General features: G+C 50.8%; 1 protein-coding gene across 2 annotated transcripts in view; it reads left to right on the top strand.

Annotated features, from left to right (window-relative positions):
- Positions 1–20661, top strand: part of RANBP10 (RAN binding protein 10) — a 58483-nt gene that overhangs the window by 23245 nt on the left and 14577 nt on the right. For both annotated transcript variants that reach the window (XM_028502152.2, XM_036012033.1), the window contains one exon: positions 19043–19210. In XM_028502152.2, coding sequence (XP_028357953.1) covers positions 19043–19210 — 168 coding nt within the window. The remainder of the gene's footprint in view (positions 1–19042; positions 19211–20661) is intronic.

Genomic DNA, 20661 nt, shown 5'->3' with positions numbered 1-20661 from the left:
GTCGGGTAGAGGATCCTAAAAGGCTGGGCCAGGATGGCCCATTCCATTCCAACAATTAATTGGCAAGTGATTGTCACTCATGGAGTTTGAACTGTTTGCAATCAAAACCAAGTGACCTGAACTTGTTCTCAGTGGGGACACACCTCAGTAGCCTTCACTCCCATTGGCCTTTGCTTGACCAGCCTGGGACTCAGGCGTACACGGGAGTGCTGCTGCCAGCACTGGCTCCTTGTTGCTTCACCACGTTGAAGACCAAAGTCTTCATGTGGCCTCCAGTGTTCAGTTGAGGCAATTTCTTCCTTTTTTTTTTTTTTAAAGATTTTATTTCTTTATTTTTAGAGAGAAGGGAGAGAGGGAGAGAAACATGGATGTGCAAGAGATATTGATCAGTTGCCTCTCGCACACCACTGTCTGGGGACCTAGCCCGCGATCCAGGCCTATGCCATGACTGGGAGTCAAACCGACGACCTTTGGGTTTGCAGGCCAGCACTCAATCCACTGAGCCACACCAGCCAGGGAAAGGCAACTTCTTAATAAACAGGAGGATGTGTACAAGACTTGGGCTGGAAGCAGCCTCAGATCTGTGGAATGTTTAGAGGCCTGCAGATGGAACTCTTCTACGACTGGGTACCCTTCCAGCTGTTTTCTGCCCTGTGGTCATGCCCAGCCTTGGGCTGAACACAGTTGAGGGGAGAGAAAGCCCCCACCAGAAGGCCCACCATTGGCCTTGAGTGGTGGAAGTGCCGTGGTGCACGTTGCCCTGACACTGTCATGGAGGCAGGCGAAGTCCCTGTGTCTTTGCTGTGGCCCTGTCCACTCTCTGTGTCCGTGACATGGAGAAGGCAGCTGGCTTTTTCCAAAGAGGGAGCGGCACTTAAACCTTACGTCTTTTCCAGTCGGTTTCATATTAATAGCAGATTTTTTTCCCAATGGACTAATTTCAAATACTGGAAATCTACACTTGCTTAGGAGTCAACTAATTGTTAGGAGCCTGACTTTTTTTTTTTTTTTAACTTTATCTGAGTGAAAATTGGCCTTTTGTTATTTTTTTAAAAGATGTTATTTATTTATTTATTTATTTGTTTGTTTGTTTGTTTATTTAAAAAGCAGGGAAGGGAGGGAGACAGAGGGAGAGAAACATCAATGTGTGGTTCCCTCTCACGTAGACCCCACTGGGGACCTGGCCCACAATCCAGGCACGTGCCCTGACTGGGAATCGAACCTGTGACCCTTTGGCTCATAGCCCATGCTCAATCCACTGAGCTATACCAGCCAGGGCTGGCCTTTTGTTATTGATCAGAATATGTGCGGCGTGTTTGGCCTCTGTGTGGCATGTGGCTGTGACCTTTGCTGTGCACGCTCCCAGTCTCAGCTGACCGGATGTGTCTGTGGTGTCTGCAGCTCAGCCTTTTCATGGACTCCTGGCTCAGGACAGTAATTTCTCATCAAGGGTAAACCGATTCTTCTAGAATCTCATTTTTAAAAAAATCCTTACCCAAGGATATGTTTATTGATTTTAGAGATAGATGAAGGGTGGGCGCGGGGAGAGAAGCATCGATGTAAGAGAGAAACATCAATCGGGTACATCCTGTACATCCCCCGACTAGGGATCCAGGTATGTGCCCTGACCGGGAATCCAACCTGGAACCTTGTGGTGTATGGGATGACACTCCAGCCAACTGAGTCACCAGGCCAGGGCAAGGGGAAGCTGATTCTTAATCTTTCTCTTGCTCTAAATGTGCTCTTTGAACTTTTGCACGCTTTGGTAAGAAAGGAAAGAGGCTTTTATAGGCTTATTATACAAAAATGATTATCATCTGTTATTGGATGGCACTGTAAGTAACCCTGAACATTAATTAAATACATTTTTGTTAATCTTCATAAAGGAATACTATGCAGCTGTAAAAAACGAGGAGGTTCTTTAGGTGCTGATTTGGAGTAACCCCTAGTATATATTGTTGTGAAAAGTATAAAACATAAAACAGTGTATAATATTCTACTAAATATGAAACAAAGGAGAAATGAACATATCGGTTTCTGCTTATACATGTATAGGTAGTATATCTTTGTAAAGCTACAGAAAAATGTGTAATATTGGCTGGCTTTTAGGAAGGACAATGTGGCTAGGGATAGGACTAGAAAGGAAATTTTTCACTTTTGAGGCTTTTACATTTTCTTTCTTGTGAATATATTTTCTGTTTTAAAAATATAAGTGACATTAAGACAAAATAAACAAGTACCCTCTGCATCAAGCATCCCTCATCCCTGTCTCTGAGGGGTCTTGGAATGCAGCCTTTTGTCATGTGGTAGGCATGGTATTGTGAGTTTCATTTGCTCATTTTTCTTTAGTAAGAACTGTTTTTGCTTGACTCATGGATTTGGGATCCATGGAGTGGAGCAGACAAGGTGGGAAGGGTTCAGGATTGGGGGTGACCGAATCTCTTTGAGACAGAGCCATGTGGAGCCACCCTGGTCTGTTTGCCTGGGTTATAAGGTGGGGCTCCGGGGCGATGGAGCCAGCCGCTGGGCACTCGCTCTGATGTCGTTAATGTGCAGTTGCAGGGAAGTACACCTGGCCGTTGTAAAGTCAGACCCTGATCAGGTGGGTGTAGGCATGGCCCATAGGAAGAAGGGGCTTCGAGACCATGAGGTGTTTGGCTCCACACTAACACATCAGGAGAGCTGGCACTTTTTTACACGCTCCCTGGTGCCTCTCTTTTTTGGCAAGAGAACGGGCCTCAGTGTTCCGTCGATAGTGTACCTTTTCTCATTTTCACTGTCTGCCAGCTCCTGAGGGTCTTCCTTCCTGCAGTCCCCAATCTCTCCCTGATTTTTCTTTCATTAAGGTGGAAAGCATGGATCAGATTGCATCTAGACAGGGATTCTCCCTGGGAAGGATGGATGCCTCTGGCCTTCCCAGGATCCGGGGCGGGCTGAGTGGCTGGGCAGATAGAGGGACAGAGGGGCGGACCTCTCTTAGGAATGAGGGTGGACCTGCCGCTGTTCATCCCAGTGCTGGATTTGAAGATCAGAATACCCTTTGCTGCTTTCTGTTTTCTGGGCTCACTTTTAAAAAAATGGTGGTAAGGAGCATATATTCCCCAACACTGGAACTGTCATCATTCATGAACAGTGGGACCTGAAGTGACTTGCATGTATTTCCGTGGGGAGGGGAGGCGGAGGATGGTAGCAGCTAGACAGAGCCTCCTGCCAGTTGCTTCTGGTTTCCAAGAGGCCCTTGGTTGAGATGAAGGCTGTTTGGACTGTGTGACTGTATGGTCGGTGGGAGGTTAGTGATGGTGGGGGCCTAGGCTGGGTCTACAGTTTGAGATTTAACCTTAGATGAGATGTTTGAGGGTTGATATATCTCCTTGATGGATGCAAGTGTGTTTGGTGGAAGGAGTGGTTAGTGTGATTACTGTAGCTTCACAGTGGCGTGTCAGCCAGGTGTTGAGGGGCAGATAGTTTACCAGGTGGTTCTGGGCGATGGTACAGTAAGGCCTGTGAGTAACTCCATTTAAGCTGTTGAGTGTGCTGGGACGGCTTCCTGAGGACAGGCAGGATGAGCCAGCTGAGGAAGGGGTCTTGTGTCTAACTTTAAGTGGTTTGGACTTTGACGACGATCTCTTCTTCTTCTTGTTCATTTTTTAAAAAATATATTTATTTATTTTTAGAGAGAGGGGAAGAGAGGGAGAAAGAGGGAGAGAAACATCAATGTGTGGTTACCTCTCATGTGGCCCCCACTGGGGACCTGGCCTGCAACCCAGACATGTGCCCTGACTGGGAATTGAACCGGTGACCCTTTGGTTCGCAGGCCATGCTCAATCCACTGAGCTACACCAGCCAGGGCTGGACTTCTTTATGTAAGCAGTGGGGGCTGCAGGAATGTTTTGAGCATAGACCGGATGTGATCAGATTTGCTAAGAAGCAGCTAGCTCAGGAGTGCGCTAGTAGTACAGAGGAGGCTTTCCGGGGCGAGGTGGCAGGGTAGGTGCTGGGCTGGGGCTCCTGGGCAGTAAGAACTGGAAGAGTTTGGGCGTGTTGGGGAACTTCAGGAGGTGGTTAAAGAAAAGACTTCCTTTCCTTGTCTGAAATACTTCATGGGAAGCATCAGGAGTGGATGGCATTTATAAATGCCTGTGAGATAATATATGGTTTAATTGAGAAGAATTCTACTAGCTCATTGGGAGGAGTTTCTTATCTTCACGGTTGTATATGTAGAGAACTTCCTATTTGCAAGTTTAGAAAAATTTATCAGTGAATCCATGAGGGCCGGTTGGTCTTTCGGAGAGGACACTGAGGCATGCAGGTTTTTAGAAGGCCTTTCCTTCCTCCCTTGTTAGCATGTTCGAATCACGGGTTTCTAGTGGCATCACTTCCAGTATGTTCTGCTTTGGCTATATGATTCTCTTAATTTATAGAAAAACAGCTATGATTAATATTATCAAAGCCTTAAAAAACCATCTTCATTGATCTTTTAGTGTAATTGAATCCAGTGTATTAATTTTTTTTAAAAAAAGAGAATGATTACTGTTATCAATCTAGTGTTTCTTAATTTTTAAGTTGAGTTGTAATTAACACACCATACAGTTCACCCCCGTGAAAATGCTCAGTGTAGCCCTGGCCAGGTGGTTCCGTTGGTTGAAGCATCATCTCGTACACACAGGGTTGCGGGTTTGGTCCCAGGTCAGGGTGTGTGCGGGAGGGAACTGTTTCTCTCTCACACTGATGTTTCTCCCTCCCTACCCCCCCCTCAAATCAATTAACAAAATATCTTTGGGTGAGGATTTAAAAACAGAAGTGCACGATTCGGCCCTCCACATGCACCGCACGCCAGCATGTCTGTGGGGAGCCCAGCCGTGCCGCACACATTCCCCGTGCTGCCCCTTGGCAGATGCCTGTCTCACCCTGGGACCCTCTGTGCAACTCTGCCTGGCCATGTCCTCCCTGGGCTGTGAGCTCCGTGGGACTGGGTCTATTTATTATTGATTAGAGAGCCAGAGAAAGAAACACTGGTTTGCCGTTTCACTCGTTTATGCATTCACTGCACACGTGGACCGCATCTTTCTGTCACCTCTCTCCCAGAGTGCGCATCGGTGCACTCAGGCTGTGGGGAGCAGCCCCTCCTGCGCTGCGCTGTGCTCCACGCAGTGGCTGCAGCGAGCCAGCCATGGTGGGACCAGTCTTGAGTCTTGCCCCCACTGGCCTGCAGCCTGCCTTCGGAGGTGAGAAAGCCTTCTTCTGGAACTGAGCCACCCTAACAGTTGTGGTGCTGATTGTGTGTGCGGTCTCTGTCACCACCTTCCACCTGCAGGAGGCATGACTAGTCCCCCCTTTCCGTATGTCACTGGTCACTGACCCGGTCACCGGCTCGCATTCAGCCACAGGAGGACTGTGGCTCAGGGCTCCAGTGGGGCAGTGCTGCTCAGTGGTCAAGGACCTGGACTCTGGAGACACACTGCCTGAGTTTGCGTCCTGGCAGCTGTGTTACCTGGAGCAAGTTTCTTAACTTCTTTGTGCCTCGGTTTCCCCATTTTAATGTGGCAGTGATGCTGGTACCTAACTCATATATGGGATGGTTAAGAGGATTAAGGGAATTAATTCCTATAGAGCGCTTATAACACGCAAAGGGCACATAAATGTTAGCTGCTGTCGTTATTGAGAGAGGTGTTTTTCTCCTGCCCGACAAAGGAAGTACCTGTGCGGCTAAGGCTCTTTTCCGCATGTTTGTGTATCAGAGTGGAGTTGGCTGTTTTTTCACCCAAGGGGGGAATTACCTGTATACATCAAAGGTTCTTTCGTGAATGTTTGTGTATCAGAGCGCAGTTGGCTGTAATCAAAACTACATTTTCTCTGCTGCGCTTGTGTCTCCCGGATGTGAGCAGGCATGTTAGCTGCAGTTGCGTCGTGGAGGAAGAGGACAGCGCAGCAACCGGAGTCAGGATGTTGTTCCGAGTGTTTTCCTTGTCTGGTTTAGCAGCAGCCCTCCAGGGCCATTGGGGCGGCGGGCCGCTGTGCTGGCCCCCGGGCAGAGGGTGACAGCGAGTGTCTCTCGCATGAGGCTGTGGCGCTCAGACTTTCCTGGGAGCAGGCGGGCATGTCCTAGCCTGTGCGGTCAGAGGTTTCTGTTGGAAGATGTGGAAGTTTTATTGTTTATGTTTCGTAAGGTGTTTTTGGCCTCCTTAAGCATGAAACCAAGGAACAGGTGTGGCCCAAAGTAAGAATGTCAGAACCCTTGGCTAAATGGCTTGGAAGCAGGGCAGGGTGAGCTGCAGGCAGGTGAGGCACCTGCAGCCCTGCCCATCTGTCAGTGAGCTGGCAGCCAACGGCTGGGGCGGGATCCTGGGATTAGGGAAGCCGGGAGAAAAAGGCAGGGGCGTGGGTAGATGGCAGGGTTTGGACCTCTCTCCGGCTTGGGTGCTTTGAGGGGGCGGGGGCAGGACAGGTATTCCTTCTGACCTTGTACCTCAGACAGAGCAGGGGAGACTCAGGCTGCGCTGTAGGCGGCCCCGTCTGCCTCAGAAGTGGGCAGCTGCTAGCTTCCCCCTTCTGTGGAGGGGGCAGCTCTTGTCTTGGTGTGGCACATATCACCTTAATTACCACAACCCCTCCAAGGAGAACCCAGGCCCACGGAGGTATGCTTCCCTTGAGCTGTTGGACAAGAAGCAGCTGTGGGAACCACAGCTGGGGGTTAGGAGTGAAGGGCATGCCCCCTGAAGCAGATGGCACCTGGCGAGCATGCCTCGAGGTGGGGTTGGGACGGAGAAGGACTGTCTGCCTCCTTTCCACAGTGCAGCCACGTTCAAGTGAGCATCTTTTCTTTTCCCTCGAGCTCTCCTGACCAAGCCTGCTCTGAGCGGGCCGTGAAGAACATGCCCCTGGGAGTGTTTGTGTCCTGATCCCCGTGCCTGGGCCCTGCTTCTGCTGGGTGGGACACATTCTGCAAACAGCTGATACTTCACATCTGCATGTGCCACAGGAGAGCAACTGCAGATAGCAGAGATCAGGGCAGAACAGTGGGGGTCTGTGCCAGGTTCACAAGGGCAGGGCCAGCCCCTGCCGGTGGTGTGGCAGGCCCTGACAATAAATGACAGGGTGTTGTTTTTCCATGTCCTTCCGCCCTGTCCTTGTTGGGTACAGCACGTGCCGTGTGAGATGTCGCAATAGCAGGTGGCTTTGTGTAGTAGATGCCTTAGCGATTACTAGCACGTAGGTGGGTTTCCTGGAGTTTGGAAATGCTATATTCGTCTGTACCTGCCAAACAGGTACTGTTTCCGTCCCACTCCATGATGGCTGGGTGCCCTTGTTGCTCACAGCTGAGGTGCCCCCACTGTGTCCACCTTTAACCACTGCTTCTCTTGGAGCGCCCTCATCCCAGAATCTGCAGGGGTCTTCCCTGGGGTTGCTCAGTTCCAGTCTCCATCCAGGAAGCCGTGCTGCTCTCCAGTGGGTCAGTTGAGTCGTCAGGGCCCCACTGGGAATCTGGGCGTATCTGCTCCTCACCCTGGCAGAGCACCTGGGACTAGACCTCAGCATCCTTTGAATGCTTGCAGGTGCTGTATAAGTGACACACTTCCAAGTGGGTGGTAGACTGGTAGAGGGAAGACACCGGCTGGTGATAGCCCTGCAGGTCAGCCAGCGGGGGTCTTGAGGCAGCCCTGCCTCGGAGGGGAGCAGCCAGGAGACTCTCTGGAGCCACTGGGCAGCTGCCCAGGACCAGGGCTGTGGGAACGTGGAGTGGGGTTGTGTGCCTGGTGCTGCCTGCCCTTGCTGCCTTTATCACGCTGTTCCTCCTCTGTCAGAGATGTCCCTGGGAAGAGACCTGGGTGGGGTTGGTACTCAGGGCCTTGTATCCCTGGCAGTAGGTTCTGTCCAAAGGGCAGTTCAGGACTAGATGGTTTGGCAGTTGGGCCCAGGGGCTGGGTAACTGGTCAAAGCCCTCGGTGGTTCACGTGGTGGTCGATGGTGCCGGTGCTGCAGGGCTTGTTTTGTGTAAAAGGCGCTTTGCCTCCCTGCCGCTCCTCCCTGGGTCAGCAGCGCCCTTGGCCCCATGGCCAGCTGAGCCCGTGTTCCTTTCCCGTGTGCCTCTCCCCTCAGCTACAGGGAGACCTGTATTACTACTGCATCCTAGGGCTGCCTGGCAGCCTTTTGAAATGAGGCAACCAAGTCAGACCTGAAAATTATTGGACTTGAGGGTTTCTTATCCTATTTCCTTCTTCCAGACACCATCTCCCACCTCTCTGTAGCACAGAAGTATAAATTCTGGATTTAAAACTATTTTCAGGGCAAGTTAAGTCCTTTGAGATAGAGGTTTCTCTATCGACAGCAGAAGGGCCAGTTCTGAAACCCGAGTTTGTTAGTCTTTGAAAACAGAGATTCTCAAGTGTCCTCTGGTGTGACTGGAGTCTGGGGCCACGTTGAGGTGGAGATGAGTTGGGAACAGTTACTGCTCGATCCCTGGCCTCCCTGGTGTTGGGCAGAGGGAGACCGTATCTAGGGGTCTCAGAAGTACGGAACACTATGCTGGGCCTGCTTTTGGGAGGGGTTTTGCGCATGCCCATCTCTCAGGATCTGGTGACGTGTGCGAAGCCGTAGGCTCCGACATTACCAGGGGTTACACGTCCCCTGCCTTTCCCCAGAGGTTTACAAGGAGCTCAGTGTAAAACAAGGAAAAGCCAAAAGTCACAGAAGAGACATGCCAAGGCCTGGGAGCTGAGGTTGCACCGTAGTTTTATGGGATAGTGACAACCCTTTCCTTAGCCTGACTCAACACGGGTGACAGACCCAGCCTGTCCTGTGGGAACCCAAGGTGAAGGCAGGTAGCCTGGCCAGATGTGCCAGATACCATGTGAGCCGTGTCCTAGCCAGACCCAGCTAGACTCACCCGGGCCTCCCCTGGCCATCAGGCGTCTGTTTCTCTCGGGTTGGGGAAGGACTCTGACTTGTGGAAGACCTCTCTATGTGCAGGTGCTGGTATGTAGTCCTTCCCGCTGCTCAGGCTTCAGGTTGACCCCTGGCCCTGTCTCAGAGTAAGGCCTGGGTGCCCTGTGAGGACAGGCTGTGCCTGGTGTGCCCCTCTGGCGTCACCAGCTACCTGCAGTCAGCCTTTTCCTCGTGCCCTTTTACCTGGGCCTCCATGCTGAGCACTATGAAAAGCAGAGCCCAGGGAATCCCTGGCTCCTTTGGTCTACAGCTGCCGGAGGCATCGCCTTCTTAAGGGTACGTTAATCCCGGCCCGTGGTCCCCTGGCTTAGGGTGACAGCCCTGTGAGTACTGTGGCAGGCCTTCCTTGAGGTCACCCCACAGTGCTGGGTGAAAAATTCTCTCTTGCTTTCCTGTTATCCACTGTCAAGCTATTCCAGGCATTGCTTCTGTCAGATCTTTAAAGATGACATGAGGCATGGGAAGCACATCTGTCTGATGGGTGTCCGGGGAGTGATGGCTGTGAGTGAGTGATCACCCTTGAGAAACAGCCCTGCCGTGAGGGTCGTCCCCCCACCCCCCGCATGTGCACCCTCTCCACAGCAAGCCCAGGCTCAGGAGCACCCTGGGCAGGCCAGCCCAGCCCCTTCCTGCATAGCCAGCCTCAAGAGGAACATTCTGGGCACCCCCGGGCCTGGCTCTGGAGCTCTGCCAAGTGCTCCTGTGGTCAGGTGGCCTCCCCACGAAACTGGGAGCAGGCAAGAGTGGAGCGGGCCTGGAGCTGTTTGCAGGGGGCCCTTCAGAGAGGTGGCAGGTGGTGCCTAGTTCCTCCTCTGTCTGCTGCTTCGGGCAGAAAGGGAGCAGGACGTCTGTGGCACCCAGGCTTGATCACTGAGCTGGTGCCAGAGATGGGGAGGGAAGGGAGACTCGCAGATGAGAGCCTCCGTGGGCTGGTGCTCCGTGTCCGTTCTCATTTCCTCCTCCTACCAGCCCCAAAGAGAGGTTCGGCCAGGAGGACTTAGAGGGGCTAAGAAATGACAGAATTGGGATTCAAACCCAAGGCTGTGACCTCAGAGTCCAGTGATGACTGGGACCTATTTATTGGGTGGAGAGGGCTGGTTTGGTGGCGTGGCGGTCAGCTCGTAAGCTATCTCTGTGACCAAGACATGGGTTGGACTCTGTCCTGGTCAGCCTTGAGCCGGGGCTGGAAACTATTGGGCAGGCACAGCACCGGCCCCCTCCCAGGGTTCTGTGCAAATGTGCTGGTTGGTGATGCAGAAATCTTCGCACTCAGCAAAGGAGTTCTCTTCATTCCTAGCGGCCCTGGGGCTGAAGCTCTTCACGTGCCCCAGGCGATGGGAGTGGTATGGGGTGGGCCCCTGGAACAATCATGCTGGATTCCCTGGCACCCCCATGAGGAGTCAGGCTCCCACCTCTAGGGCACTGTAACAGGGGGTGGCATGTGGGAGTGCCAAGGTGATAAGCCACTTCCTCAGCCACCCCCATGCTTCTGTGACTGAGACTTGCCCTCTGAGTGATGATGTAAGGGGAAGTGAGTAGTGCCAGAGCATCTGATCTGGGCACTTCTGGCCTCCTGGCCTGAATATGGCTTCGCTTCTCCTTGCGTCACTGGCGTCTGATGTGGCAGGGGATAGGCTTCCCTGTTTGGGCGTCACGCTGGCTACCCATCAGTTACCTCTGGGAGTGGCGAGGCCTATCCTCGCTGGAGAAGGAAGAATGGCTAGTGGGGTGGCACTCTCTGCCGGAGCGGTGTCCTCACCATGCCACCCTGCTCATCAGCTGACCCGGAGGGCCCGGGGTGGGGGGAGAGCCGGGTGTGCAGCCTGGCTGCAGGCCTCCTTCCAGGGCCCGGAAGTAGCTTCGCTGTTAGACTGTGCACGCAGAGACATGATGTAGTCGGGCAGCTCTAATTGTTTTTTCAGATTTTATTTGTTTATTTTTAGAGAGAAAGTAAGGGAGGGAGAAAGAGAAATATAGATGTGCGAGAGATATATCTATTGGTTGCCTCTCACACGCCTCCAGCTGGGGACCTGGCCCGAAAGAAACCCAGGCATGTGCCCTGACTGGGAATTGAACCAGCGACCTTTCAGTTTGCAGGCCTATACTCAGTCCACTGAGCCACACCAGCCAGGGCTCTAATGTATTTTTTTTTTTTTTTTGATGACAACAAAATTCCTCACAGTCAAGCTCAGTATTGCCCACAGATGATGTGTCACATGTGGTCTGACACATTGATAGTCTTGTGCTCCAGGTTTCCTGCCAGCTGTGGCCACATTTCCCTCTTCGTATCAACAAACAATTCATGAGCACCTCCTGCTGCGGGCCAGGTGTTACACAAGATGAACAGAAAGATGCTTAGGTGTGGTCCCTTTCGGTAGAGAACTTCGGTTGCTTCAGGAGGGAGAAACCCACCTCTAAGCAGCCTGTTTTACCAGACCTCAGGCAGGGCAAGCAGAGAAACCAGGTCTCTCTCTCTCTCTCTCTCTCTCTCTCTCTCTCTCTCTCTCTCTCGCCTCTGCTTTCTGCTTTATTAGCTTTAGTCTGTCAAACCGGCTTTCCACATGAGGTTGGAATGACAGCACCTTTGAGACCCGCTCTTCTCCCAGCTCCTTTGTAGGAAAATTCCCGGAAGATCTCTGGTAGGCCCAGCCTGGGTCAGCCGGTCAGCCCAGCCTCAGGGAGGAGGGCTTGCTAGGATCAGCAGTCCCCGCCAAGCCACAGGGCTGGTGCAGGGAGGAGCTACTTCCACAGAGAAGGCGAGGGCTATCTCCCTCCCCGAGAGGCAGGACTGCAGACAGGTTCTGGCACTCCTGGTTCGCCTACCCTGCTGTTTGTTCTTGTGACCTCGGGGGAAGGGACTGGGAGGCTCTGTGCCCTTCCCTTCCCAGAGTCTACAGAACCCAGCCTTAGCACCGATAGGAGCAGTCTTGTCAGGTCAGCCGAGCCTGGTGTCCAGAAACCTGGTAGGGGCTACCTGGAGTTTCCTCTGATGGAGCCCAGTCTCGAGGCGCTCGTGCTGTTCTACTTTTAGAGCCCCTCTCTCTTGCCTAGGTGTGGATCGGGGGCCACCTCAGGAGGGCGAGGGTGGCGGCTTCACCCTTGCGGTTATCTGCTCGGTGCTCCCTCAGAGGAAGGGAAATCAAGCCTCTGACCAGAGCTATCTGTACATACAGCTCCTCGGTGCCTTGGTTTCCTCGCCCTCAGATGGTGAGCCTACCGACTGGCTCGGAGACTCGGAGTGTTTCTCACGAGTGAACACCTATCACCCTTTGACAGCAATGTCTGCTTGCTCTCCCCCTGTTTTGTAGAGAAGGGGACCAAGGTCTGGGGAGGTGAGTGGCTGCCCGGGGCCTACCATCTTGGAGGGACAGTACTGTGGCCAGGGCCAGACCTCCGCAGCTCTCCAGCCCACACCGGCTGCCCTGGCACTCAGGGCTCAGTGCCTCTTTCTGACAAGGTCAAACTGCCCTCCATGGGACCCTAGCCTGAGACTGACAGCAACACACATTTTATCTACCAGTTGTTTTTTTTTATGCATTTTATCTAGCCTGCTCCCTTCACACCGCCCACCACACCCTCTCGTCACCTCCATGGAGTGGGCCTTTGTTATCTAACTGGCAGCAAGTGGGTGATGCTTTTCCTTTCCAGAGGACAGGGGTTTAGCACAGTGGCCCCGAATCAGGCAGTTTCTGCAGAGCTGTTGCTAAATGAAGGGTATGATAACATTCTGTTTTTAACCCCGAGCTGCCTTTCGCGCAGGTTTGTGTACACCTGTTTACACACACTGACTCTTGGTTCTGTCTGGGAAAACACTGGCTCTGACATGAAAGCTTCGTCTGAAGGTACATTACAGCTCTGATTTTTTTTTTAAAGCTTTTGACTTCACAGCACTGTGAGGAGGCAAGGAGCTGCAGTGTTGCTTCACTTCACTAGTCTTTCCAGACACTCATTGACGCTCATTGACGTTCATAGCCGTAGGGGACTGTATTAGTACCCTGCTGCTGCTGTAACAATCGTAGTGGCCTGAAATAACATCTGATGTTTCCGGAGGACAGAAGCGCTCAAATCAGGGTGTCAGCAGTATTCTTTCTGAAGTCTGGGGAAGAATCTGTTTCCTTGTCTGTTCTGGCTTCTAGAATCCACCTACATTCCGTGACTCCTGGCCTCACACTCCACTTCAAAGCCAGCAGTGCAGCATCTTTTAACATCTCCCTGCTTCTATCATCGCATGACCTTCTCTGGCTTGACCTTCCTGCCTGCCTCTTACAAGGACCCGTGTGACTGCACTGTGCAACCCACTACCCCGTAATTCAGGATAGTCTCCCATTTCAGGAGCATTGATTTACTCACTTACGCAGAATCGTCTGCCTGCGTCCCTCCCTCCCTCCCTCTCTTTCTTATTTTCCCTCATGGTAAAGAAGCATATTCACAGTTCTGGGAATTAGGACAAAAACGTCTTTGGGAGGTCTTATTTGGTATACCACAGGAACTGAATTTTCTTCCTTTGGGCAAGCCTATATAATAGATAAATTATTTTGGAATGCGGGGGCAGGAAAATGTATCTGTTTTCCAGCCAAACTGAGGTGATTGTGAAACCTGAACTGATTCTAAATAAAAAAAATTTTAAAGATTTTATTTATTTATTTTTAGAGGGGAAGGGAGGGAGAGAGGGAGAGAAACAATGTGTGGTTGCCTCTCGTGTGCCCTGCACTGGGGAACCTGGCCTGCAACCCAGGCATGTGCCCTGACTGGGAATAGAACCAGCAACCCCTTGGTTCACAGGCTGGTGCTCAATCCACTAAGCCACACCAGCAGGGCAAAATAAAATTAAAAAAAAATTCTCACCAGAGGATGTGTTCATTGACTTGAGAGAGAGAGAGAGAGAAAGAGAGAGGAAGGGAGAGAGAAAGAGAGAAGAAAAGAGAAAAGAAAAAAAGAAAAGAAAGAGGGAGGGAGGGAAAGAAAGGAAAGAAAGAAGCATGAGTCAGTTGTTTCTCACATGCTCCCTGAGTGAGGATTGAACCCACAACCTAGGCATGTGCCCTGACCAGGAATTGAACTCTCAACCTTTTTGGTGTACAGGATGATGCTCCAACTAACTGAGCCACCTGGCCAGGACTAAATAAATATTTTGGCTTTTTATTGAGCTCTTCAGTTTTAAAAAAATTTGAATCCATGTTTATAGCTCAAATTAAAAATCTAAAAATTCTATGGTAGTTTTTTTTAAAGAGTATTTATTTATTTTTAGAGAAAGGAGAGAGGGAGAGAAACACCAATGTGTGGTTGCCTCTCTTGTGTACCCTACTGGGTACTTGGTCCACAACCCAAGGCATGTGCCCTAACTGGGAATCGAACCAGCGACCCTTTGGTTCACAGGTTGGCATTCAGTCTACTGAGCCACACCAACCAGGACAATTCTGTGGTAGTTTTGTCAAAATAATTATATTATTTTTGAAGAAAGTATACAAAATACTTAAGTTTTTATTGTAAATCTTTGAAAATGTAAACATGTGTTGTTTTGGTAGAAGTTATGAGCTCCCATACATGGGAGACAAAAATATCTCCCAAATTTCTTTGAGTCACTAAGTAGGGAATGGTTCTTCTAGGTTATATTGGTAGTTTTGATAAGTCAAATTACTACATTTTTATTAGGTTTTCTGGAGTACCTACTGCTTCAATCTGAGAAAGCCAAAGAAAGAAAACTTTCCAATTCGTGTCTTCTACCTTCTAGATAGTAAATCTGCATAAAAGACTCACCATGCCCCGGCTGGTGAGGCTCACTGGCTCACAGGCTGGATTGAGTGCCAACCTGTGAACTGAAAGGTCACCGGTTTGATTCCCGGTCAGAGTACATGTCTGGGCTGCTGGCCAGGTCCCCGGCTGGGGGTGTACGAGAGGCAACTAATCCATGTGTTTCTTGCACATTGCTGTTTGTCTCCTGCTCTTTCTCCCTTCCCTTCTCTCTAAAAGTAAATAAAATGTTAAAACAAAAAAAAAATGAAGATTCACCATGCAGGATCATCCTTGCAGGTGAAAGAAGTGGGCTGGGGTCGCGTGGAGGTGTGTGTCCTCGTCTGCTGGCCCTGGCGGCCTGGCGAGGCAGGCGGGGTGGGCGTGCCCTGGAAAGCAGAGATGAGTGGCCGTGGCCTTCAGACAAGGAGGCGCCAGCCAGTGGCTGGGGTCACTGTGGGGCTGGGGGCTGGGCTTTCCCTCGCTGCTGGCCTGCAGGCCCTGTGACTCATTGCCAGACAGAGATCGCAGGTCCACAGGTCCCTAAAGCAGTGCATCCGATCACTCTTCTGGTGATGGGGCAAGGGCTAGGGGATGGTTTCACTGCCAGAGAGTCACCACCCCAAATGAGACAGTTCCTGTGGCCGGGAGAATGTGGGTTTTTGAACCTGAAGATGTGGGTTCAAATCCCAGCTCTGGTACTTGTCAACTGTGTGGGCGGGTTAGCAAGTCCCCTAGTCTCTGAGAGGTGAAGGTGGCAGCACTTGTGCCAGACACACGGGGTTATTTCACTGCTTTCCTAGCAGGTTGCTATGTTGTGGTCAGTTAACTCCGTCACAAGTGGGAAGTCCCCACGCTCCATCTGAGGAATCCAGGTGGGCGGTGGGGGGAGGCTGCTATGACCGGCGTGGATGTGGATCCTGAGTCAGGGGAAGCTGGTGGGCATGCCTGGGGCCACCAAGCCTAGTCTGAGCCAGACTTGGAGGGATGGTTGTCACTTTGGTCCTCAGTGCCGTCCAATTGGCCGTTCTTCATCTGTGGCCTTCCGTAGACCAGGGAAGCAGCCGCTGCTGCCACCAGGAGCCGCAGGGCTGCCTGTGTTGAAGCCCGAGGAGAGGCCTTGCCTACGATCGCGTCATCGGCCTGCCTCTCGGTCGGGGAATGGGCCTCGCTGACCCAGAGAGTCATTTCCTGAGCTCAAATGATTTGTGTACCCATCAGCAATAGTAAGGCCCTGCCCACTCCTGGGCATGAGGAGCTTTGGAGTTGGGTTGAGCCAGGCAGTCCCAGTGTGTCTAGGGAGTAGGGAGAGCGAGAGCCGAGCCTGGCTCCAGGTCCAGGCCTTGGGCTTTCACAGCCAGTCCCGGACACTTCTCCTGACAGCTTCCTTGTGATGTGGTGGGAAGATGCTGGGAGGGAAGCAGCAGAGCTTTAGGCCCTATATCCGTTAGTGAGAGCCGTTCAGCTGTGGCCTGTTTCCCACTGTGGGCTCTGGGGTAAATCTTTGCTGAGCGCACACAAGGCTTGGGATGGATGCTGTGAGTATGAGGAGCAACTTGCCCTTGAGCCCGCTGGTTTGAATGCAGAACGGAGTTTGGGCTCCACGGTCTGTCTGGTCAGCTCTGCCTCTCCAGTTATGCCCTCTGTCGCCCTTGCCAGCCCCTGGCCCTGCCATTCATCTGCTCTCACCCCCACACCTTTGCTTAGAGCTGCCCACAGCCCTTATCTTCGAGCAGTGTGCGTGCACACATACCACACAGAGTGAGTATTTGAGCGCTGCCTCCCTTTGTGAGCCACTCAGATCTTCACGCACCCTGCCCCACTGACCTTTCCCTTCCAGGGAGAGCTTCTCCTACCCATGCCACTTGGGAGGGGCGGGGTGTCACTAAGGAGCATGTTCACATGGGCATGCTTCTCAGACACGAAGGAGGCAGCAGAGGCTGAAAATATTTCTTGGAGGGGCTGCCTTGGGGGGTAGACCTGCCTGCCAGCCCCTCAGCTTGCCTACACTGTATGGTCCTGGGCTTGCCACGGCCCCGTGGGTCCACTGCTGTTCCCCAGCAGGCAAGCACGCAGGCCCCTGTGCAGCGCACAACCCCTGGTTTTACCTGCATCTGTGCCTCTACCTGTGCTCCTCCCTCCTGAATGGCCTCCCTCGCTCTCTGCCCTGTGTAAGCTGTGGTGCCCTTCGGCTCTCACCGTTTCTGTTTAGCATAGTATTGGCGGTCCTGGTCAGGACAGTAAGTCGGGAAAAAGAAATAAAAGGCATGCGGTGGAGAGGAAGAAATAAAACTGTATTCTCATATAATATATTTAAAAATTCTGAAGTATCTTCATAAAAGTTACCAGAACTAATTGGTGAGTTTATCAAGGTTGCAGGGTGAATATATAAAATATCAAATATATGTGTGTATGTTTAATAGTGTTATTGGGATGACCTTTGTATAGCATAAAATGTGCCCATTTAAAGCATACAGTTCAATGGTTTTAGCATGTTTATAGTTATGCAAATTATCATAACCTAATTTTAGAATATATTTATTACTTTAAAAAGAAACCTTGACCCCATTTCTCCACCCCCAAGATCAATTATATTTTGTTATAATAGCAAAACACAATTGAAAATTAAAATTTATAAATAACATTCATAATAGCACCAAAAAACAAAGTACTTAGAGATAAATTTGTCAAAATATTGTTGAGCGAGATTGAAGAAGACCTAAATGAATGGAGGGATACACTATGTCCATGGGTTGGAGTAATCAATATTATTAAGCTGTCTATTCTCTTCAAATTGATCTATAGATTCTACACAGTCCCAGTCAAAATCTTAGTTGCCTTTGAAAGACACTGTAAGAAAATGAAAAGACAAACTATAGACTGGGAGAAAACACATGCAAAGCACACAGAAGAATTTATATCCAAGCTACATTTAGAACTCTTACAGCTTAATAAGGCACACCACCCAGTGTTTTTAAAAGGGGTTAAAGATTTGAACAGACAGTTCGATAATTTTCTAATAAACCAACAGTAAATAAGTATATGAAAGGCTCAACATCCTTGGTCATTGGGGAAATACAAATTAAAGCCAAAATGACATTAAAACCACTACAGCCCTACTAGAATGGCTAAAAGAAAGAAGAAAAAAGACAACTAATAATATCAAGTGCTGGTGAGGATGTGTAACCTCATGCATTGCTGGTGGAAATGCAAACCAGTACAGCCACTTTGGAAGACAGTTTGGCAGTTTGTTATCAAGTCAAGTGTATATTTATCTTATAACTCAGCAGCTCCACTTGTAAGTATTTACCCAAGAGAAATGAAAACATGTGCCTGTGCCAAGCACATGTGAATATTTATCGGCTTTATACATAGTATTCAAGAATTGGAAATGACTCAAATGTCATCAGCTAGTGAACAGACTGACAAACTGTTGTGTATCCACCACATAATGGAGTCCACTCAGCAGTAAAGAGAAACAGCATACTGGTCCTTCTGACAATGTGGATGAATCTCAAATGCATTACACTCAGTGAAAAAACTAGTCACAAGACACTCCAAGTTCTGTGATTCCATTTATACAACATCTGGAAAAGGCAAGACCGTAGGAACAAGTCAGTGTTGCCAGGGATTGGGGATAAGGTGGAGGGGACTGACTGCAAATAGGCATGAGGAAACTTGGGAGTGATGGAAATATTCTGTATCTTGATTGTGGCGGTGGTAACTTGTTAAAACTCATGGACTTGTCATTTAAAAAGGGAGAATCTCATTACATATAAATTATACTTCAATTAAAAAAAATTTTCTTTTAGCTCTGGCTGGTATGGCAGAGTAGATTTAGCACCAGCCTGCAAACCAAAGGGTCACGAGTTCAATTCCCAGTCAGGGCACACGCCTGGGTTGCAGGCCAGGTCCCCAGTAGGGGGCACACAAGATGCAACCACACATTGATGTTTCTTTCCCTCTTTTTCTTCTTCTTTCCTCCTCTCTAAAAATAAATAAATAAAATCTTTAAAAAATAAATTTTTTAAACCCACCATGATACACTTCAGAGGCTCATTTCAAGCCCCCTCTCCTTGAGGCTTTCTTACCCATGTTTTTGTTGCACAGACTTCTGGCAAGTCCCTTCCAGGTCACTCACAGTTTGGGTTCCTGCTGACCACAATATGGGCTTCTTCAGTAGGGCTGCCTCAGCTCCTCGGGGTGGTGAGCTGCTGGGCTCACTGCTTACTCGGCACAGCCAGACCCTGCAATGCTGACTGAAGCAGCAGGCTGGAGAGAGGAGTTTAGACCTGGGTGGGTTTTGGTGGCTGTCGTGCTTCTCTCTCAAGTACCTCTACTCAGCTGTGGCTGCTCTCTTCTCCCACAGGTTGGGATAAACATTCCTATGGTTACCATGGAGATGATGGGCATTCCTTCTGTTCCTCCGGTACTGGCCAGCCCTATGGCCCCACATTCACCACAGGAGATGTGATTGGCTGCTGCGTGAACCTCATCAACGGCACCTGCTTCTACACTAAGAATGGTCACAGCCTTGGTGGGTACATAGGGGACCTTGGAGGGTTTACCCTGTGGAGCCACTTTGGTTGGTGAGAGGCCCAAGGGCAGGCTTTGAAGCCAGAGCAGTGTCACAGATCCCCTGCTGAGCGGTGGGGAACTTCAGCCATTGCCAGGCATTGGAGCCCTGCAAGGTGAAGGGAGGGTAGCATGGGCGCCCTCTTTGTTAATCCATTCATTCAAGAGCATTTATCGAGCCCAAGGTCAGTGCCGACAGAGAAGCAGTGTCGCAGTCATGCCCCCAGCCTGTGTGGTATTTGCTGGAGCACTGTTTGGGGCCGGTGAGAAGCTTGAGGATCCCAGTTACATACTGGAGTGGCAGTGGTTTTCGGGGCCTGGGCCCAGACTTTGTCGGGCCCTTCTGACTCTCAGGGCGATGGTTGCTATGGAGGAACCGTGAGGGCTGCTTCTGTAGAGAAGGTGGACAGACAGGCTGGAGTCAGATGGGGCTGGTCTCTTCTGGCCTGTTTATGGTTAATAGACAGCAACCTGGACAGATTTATACTTAAAAAGGTCTCTTTGGTGAGACTGGGAAGGATGGACTGACTGGAGCAAGGGCTAGTAGAAGAGGCAGGTGGCTTGAGGCTAGGCAGTGGGGGAAGCGGGGGGACAGGGGTGGCCCAGCAGGGTTTAGTGCCGGGTGGGATGCCTTAGCAAGAAGCGAAGGTGGGAAAGTGGCTGAATTAGTGGTGTTGTCTACTGGGATTAGGAACCCAGGAGAAGCAGCAATCGGGAAGGTGAGGGGGCCCTGGAGGGTCCCTTGAAAGAGCAGTCTCAATGCGGAGAAGTTTAGGATTAGAACTTGAGAGAGGGGGAGATGGGCTGTCCTGATGACTTGCCCTACTAGACTGACTGGTATTTGGCCCTTGAGTGAGAGGAGTCCTTGGCCAGGGTGGTTCTTAGGTGGTGCCTAGCTGCTGGGCCTTCCTGCCTGGATGTGCAGAGCTCTCTGATTTCACAGAACTGTACCAGCCTTGCCAGGAAAAGAAGTTGGGCTTTTTACTTGGAACTCAACTCCTAGGAGACCCACTGACTTGAGTGGCAGTTAAGGGGGGGCTGCCATTCCCCACAGCCCTTCTGTGGCTTCTCCAGGAGATGAGCCCATGCAGAATCAAGGGACCTGTTGGAAATCGGGTTTGCTGGTGGCTGGGCTGTGTGATCAGGAGCCAGCATTCCTCCACAGGACAGTCAGATGCCACAGGCCGCGTGGGCATCGAGAGCATAGCACAGACACCGCATAGCTGACTCAGGTGCACATCAGAGAAACTCTCCTCTGAAATCCATGGCCACCTGGCTGCAGTTGCTGGTATCCAGCTGGTGAGTTGCTAGCACCTGGAGGGCAAGGCCAAGGTCTCAAGATGGCTCCTCACTTCCTACTTTGTTCTCTGACTCCAGCTATTTCCCAGCTCTGGGTTTTTCTGCCATCAGAGT

This window comes from Phyllostomus discolor, chromosome 12, assembly GCF_004126475.2.
Source record: "Phyllostomus discolor isolate MPI-MPIP mPhyDis1 chromosome 12, mPhyDis1.pri.v3, whole genome shotgun sequence".
NCBI lineage: Eukaryota > Metazoa > Chordata > Mammalia > Chiroptera > Phyllostomidae > Phyllostomus > Phyllostomus discolor.
Note: the sequence above shows the minus strand (reverse complement) of the source record. Positions and strands in the feature narration are given on the sequence as shown.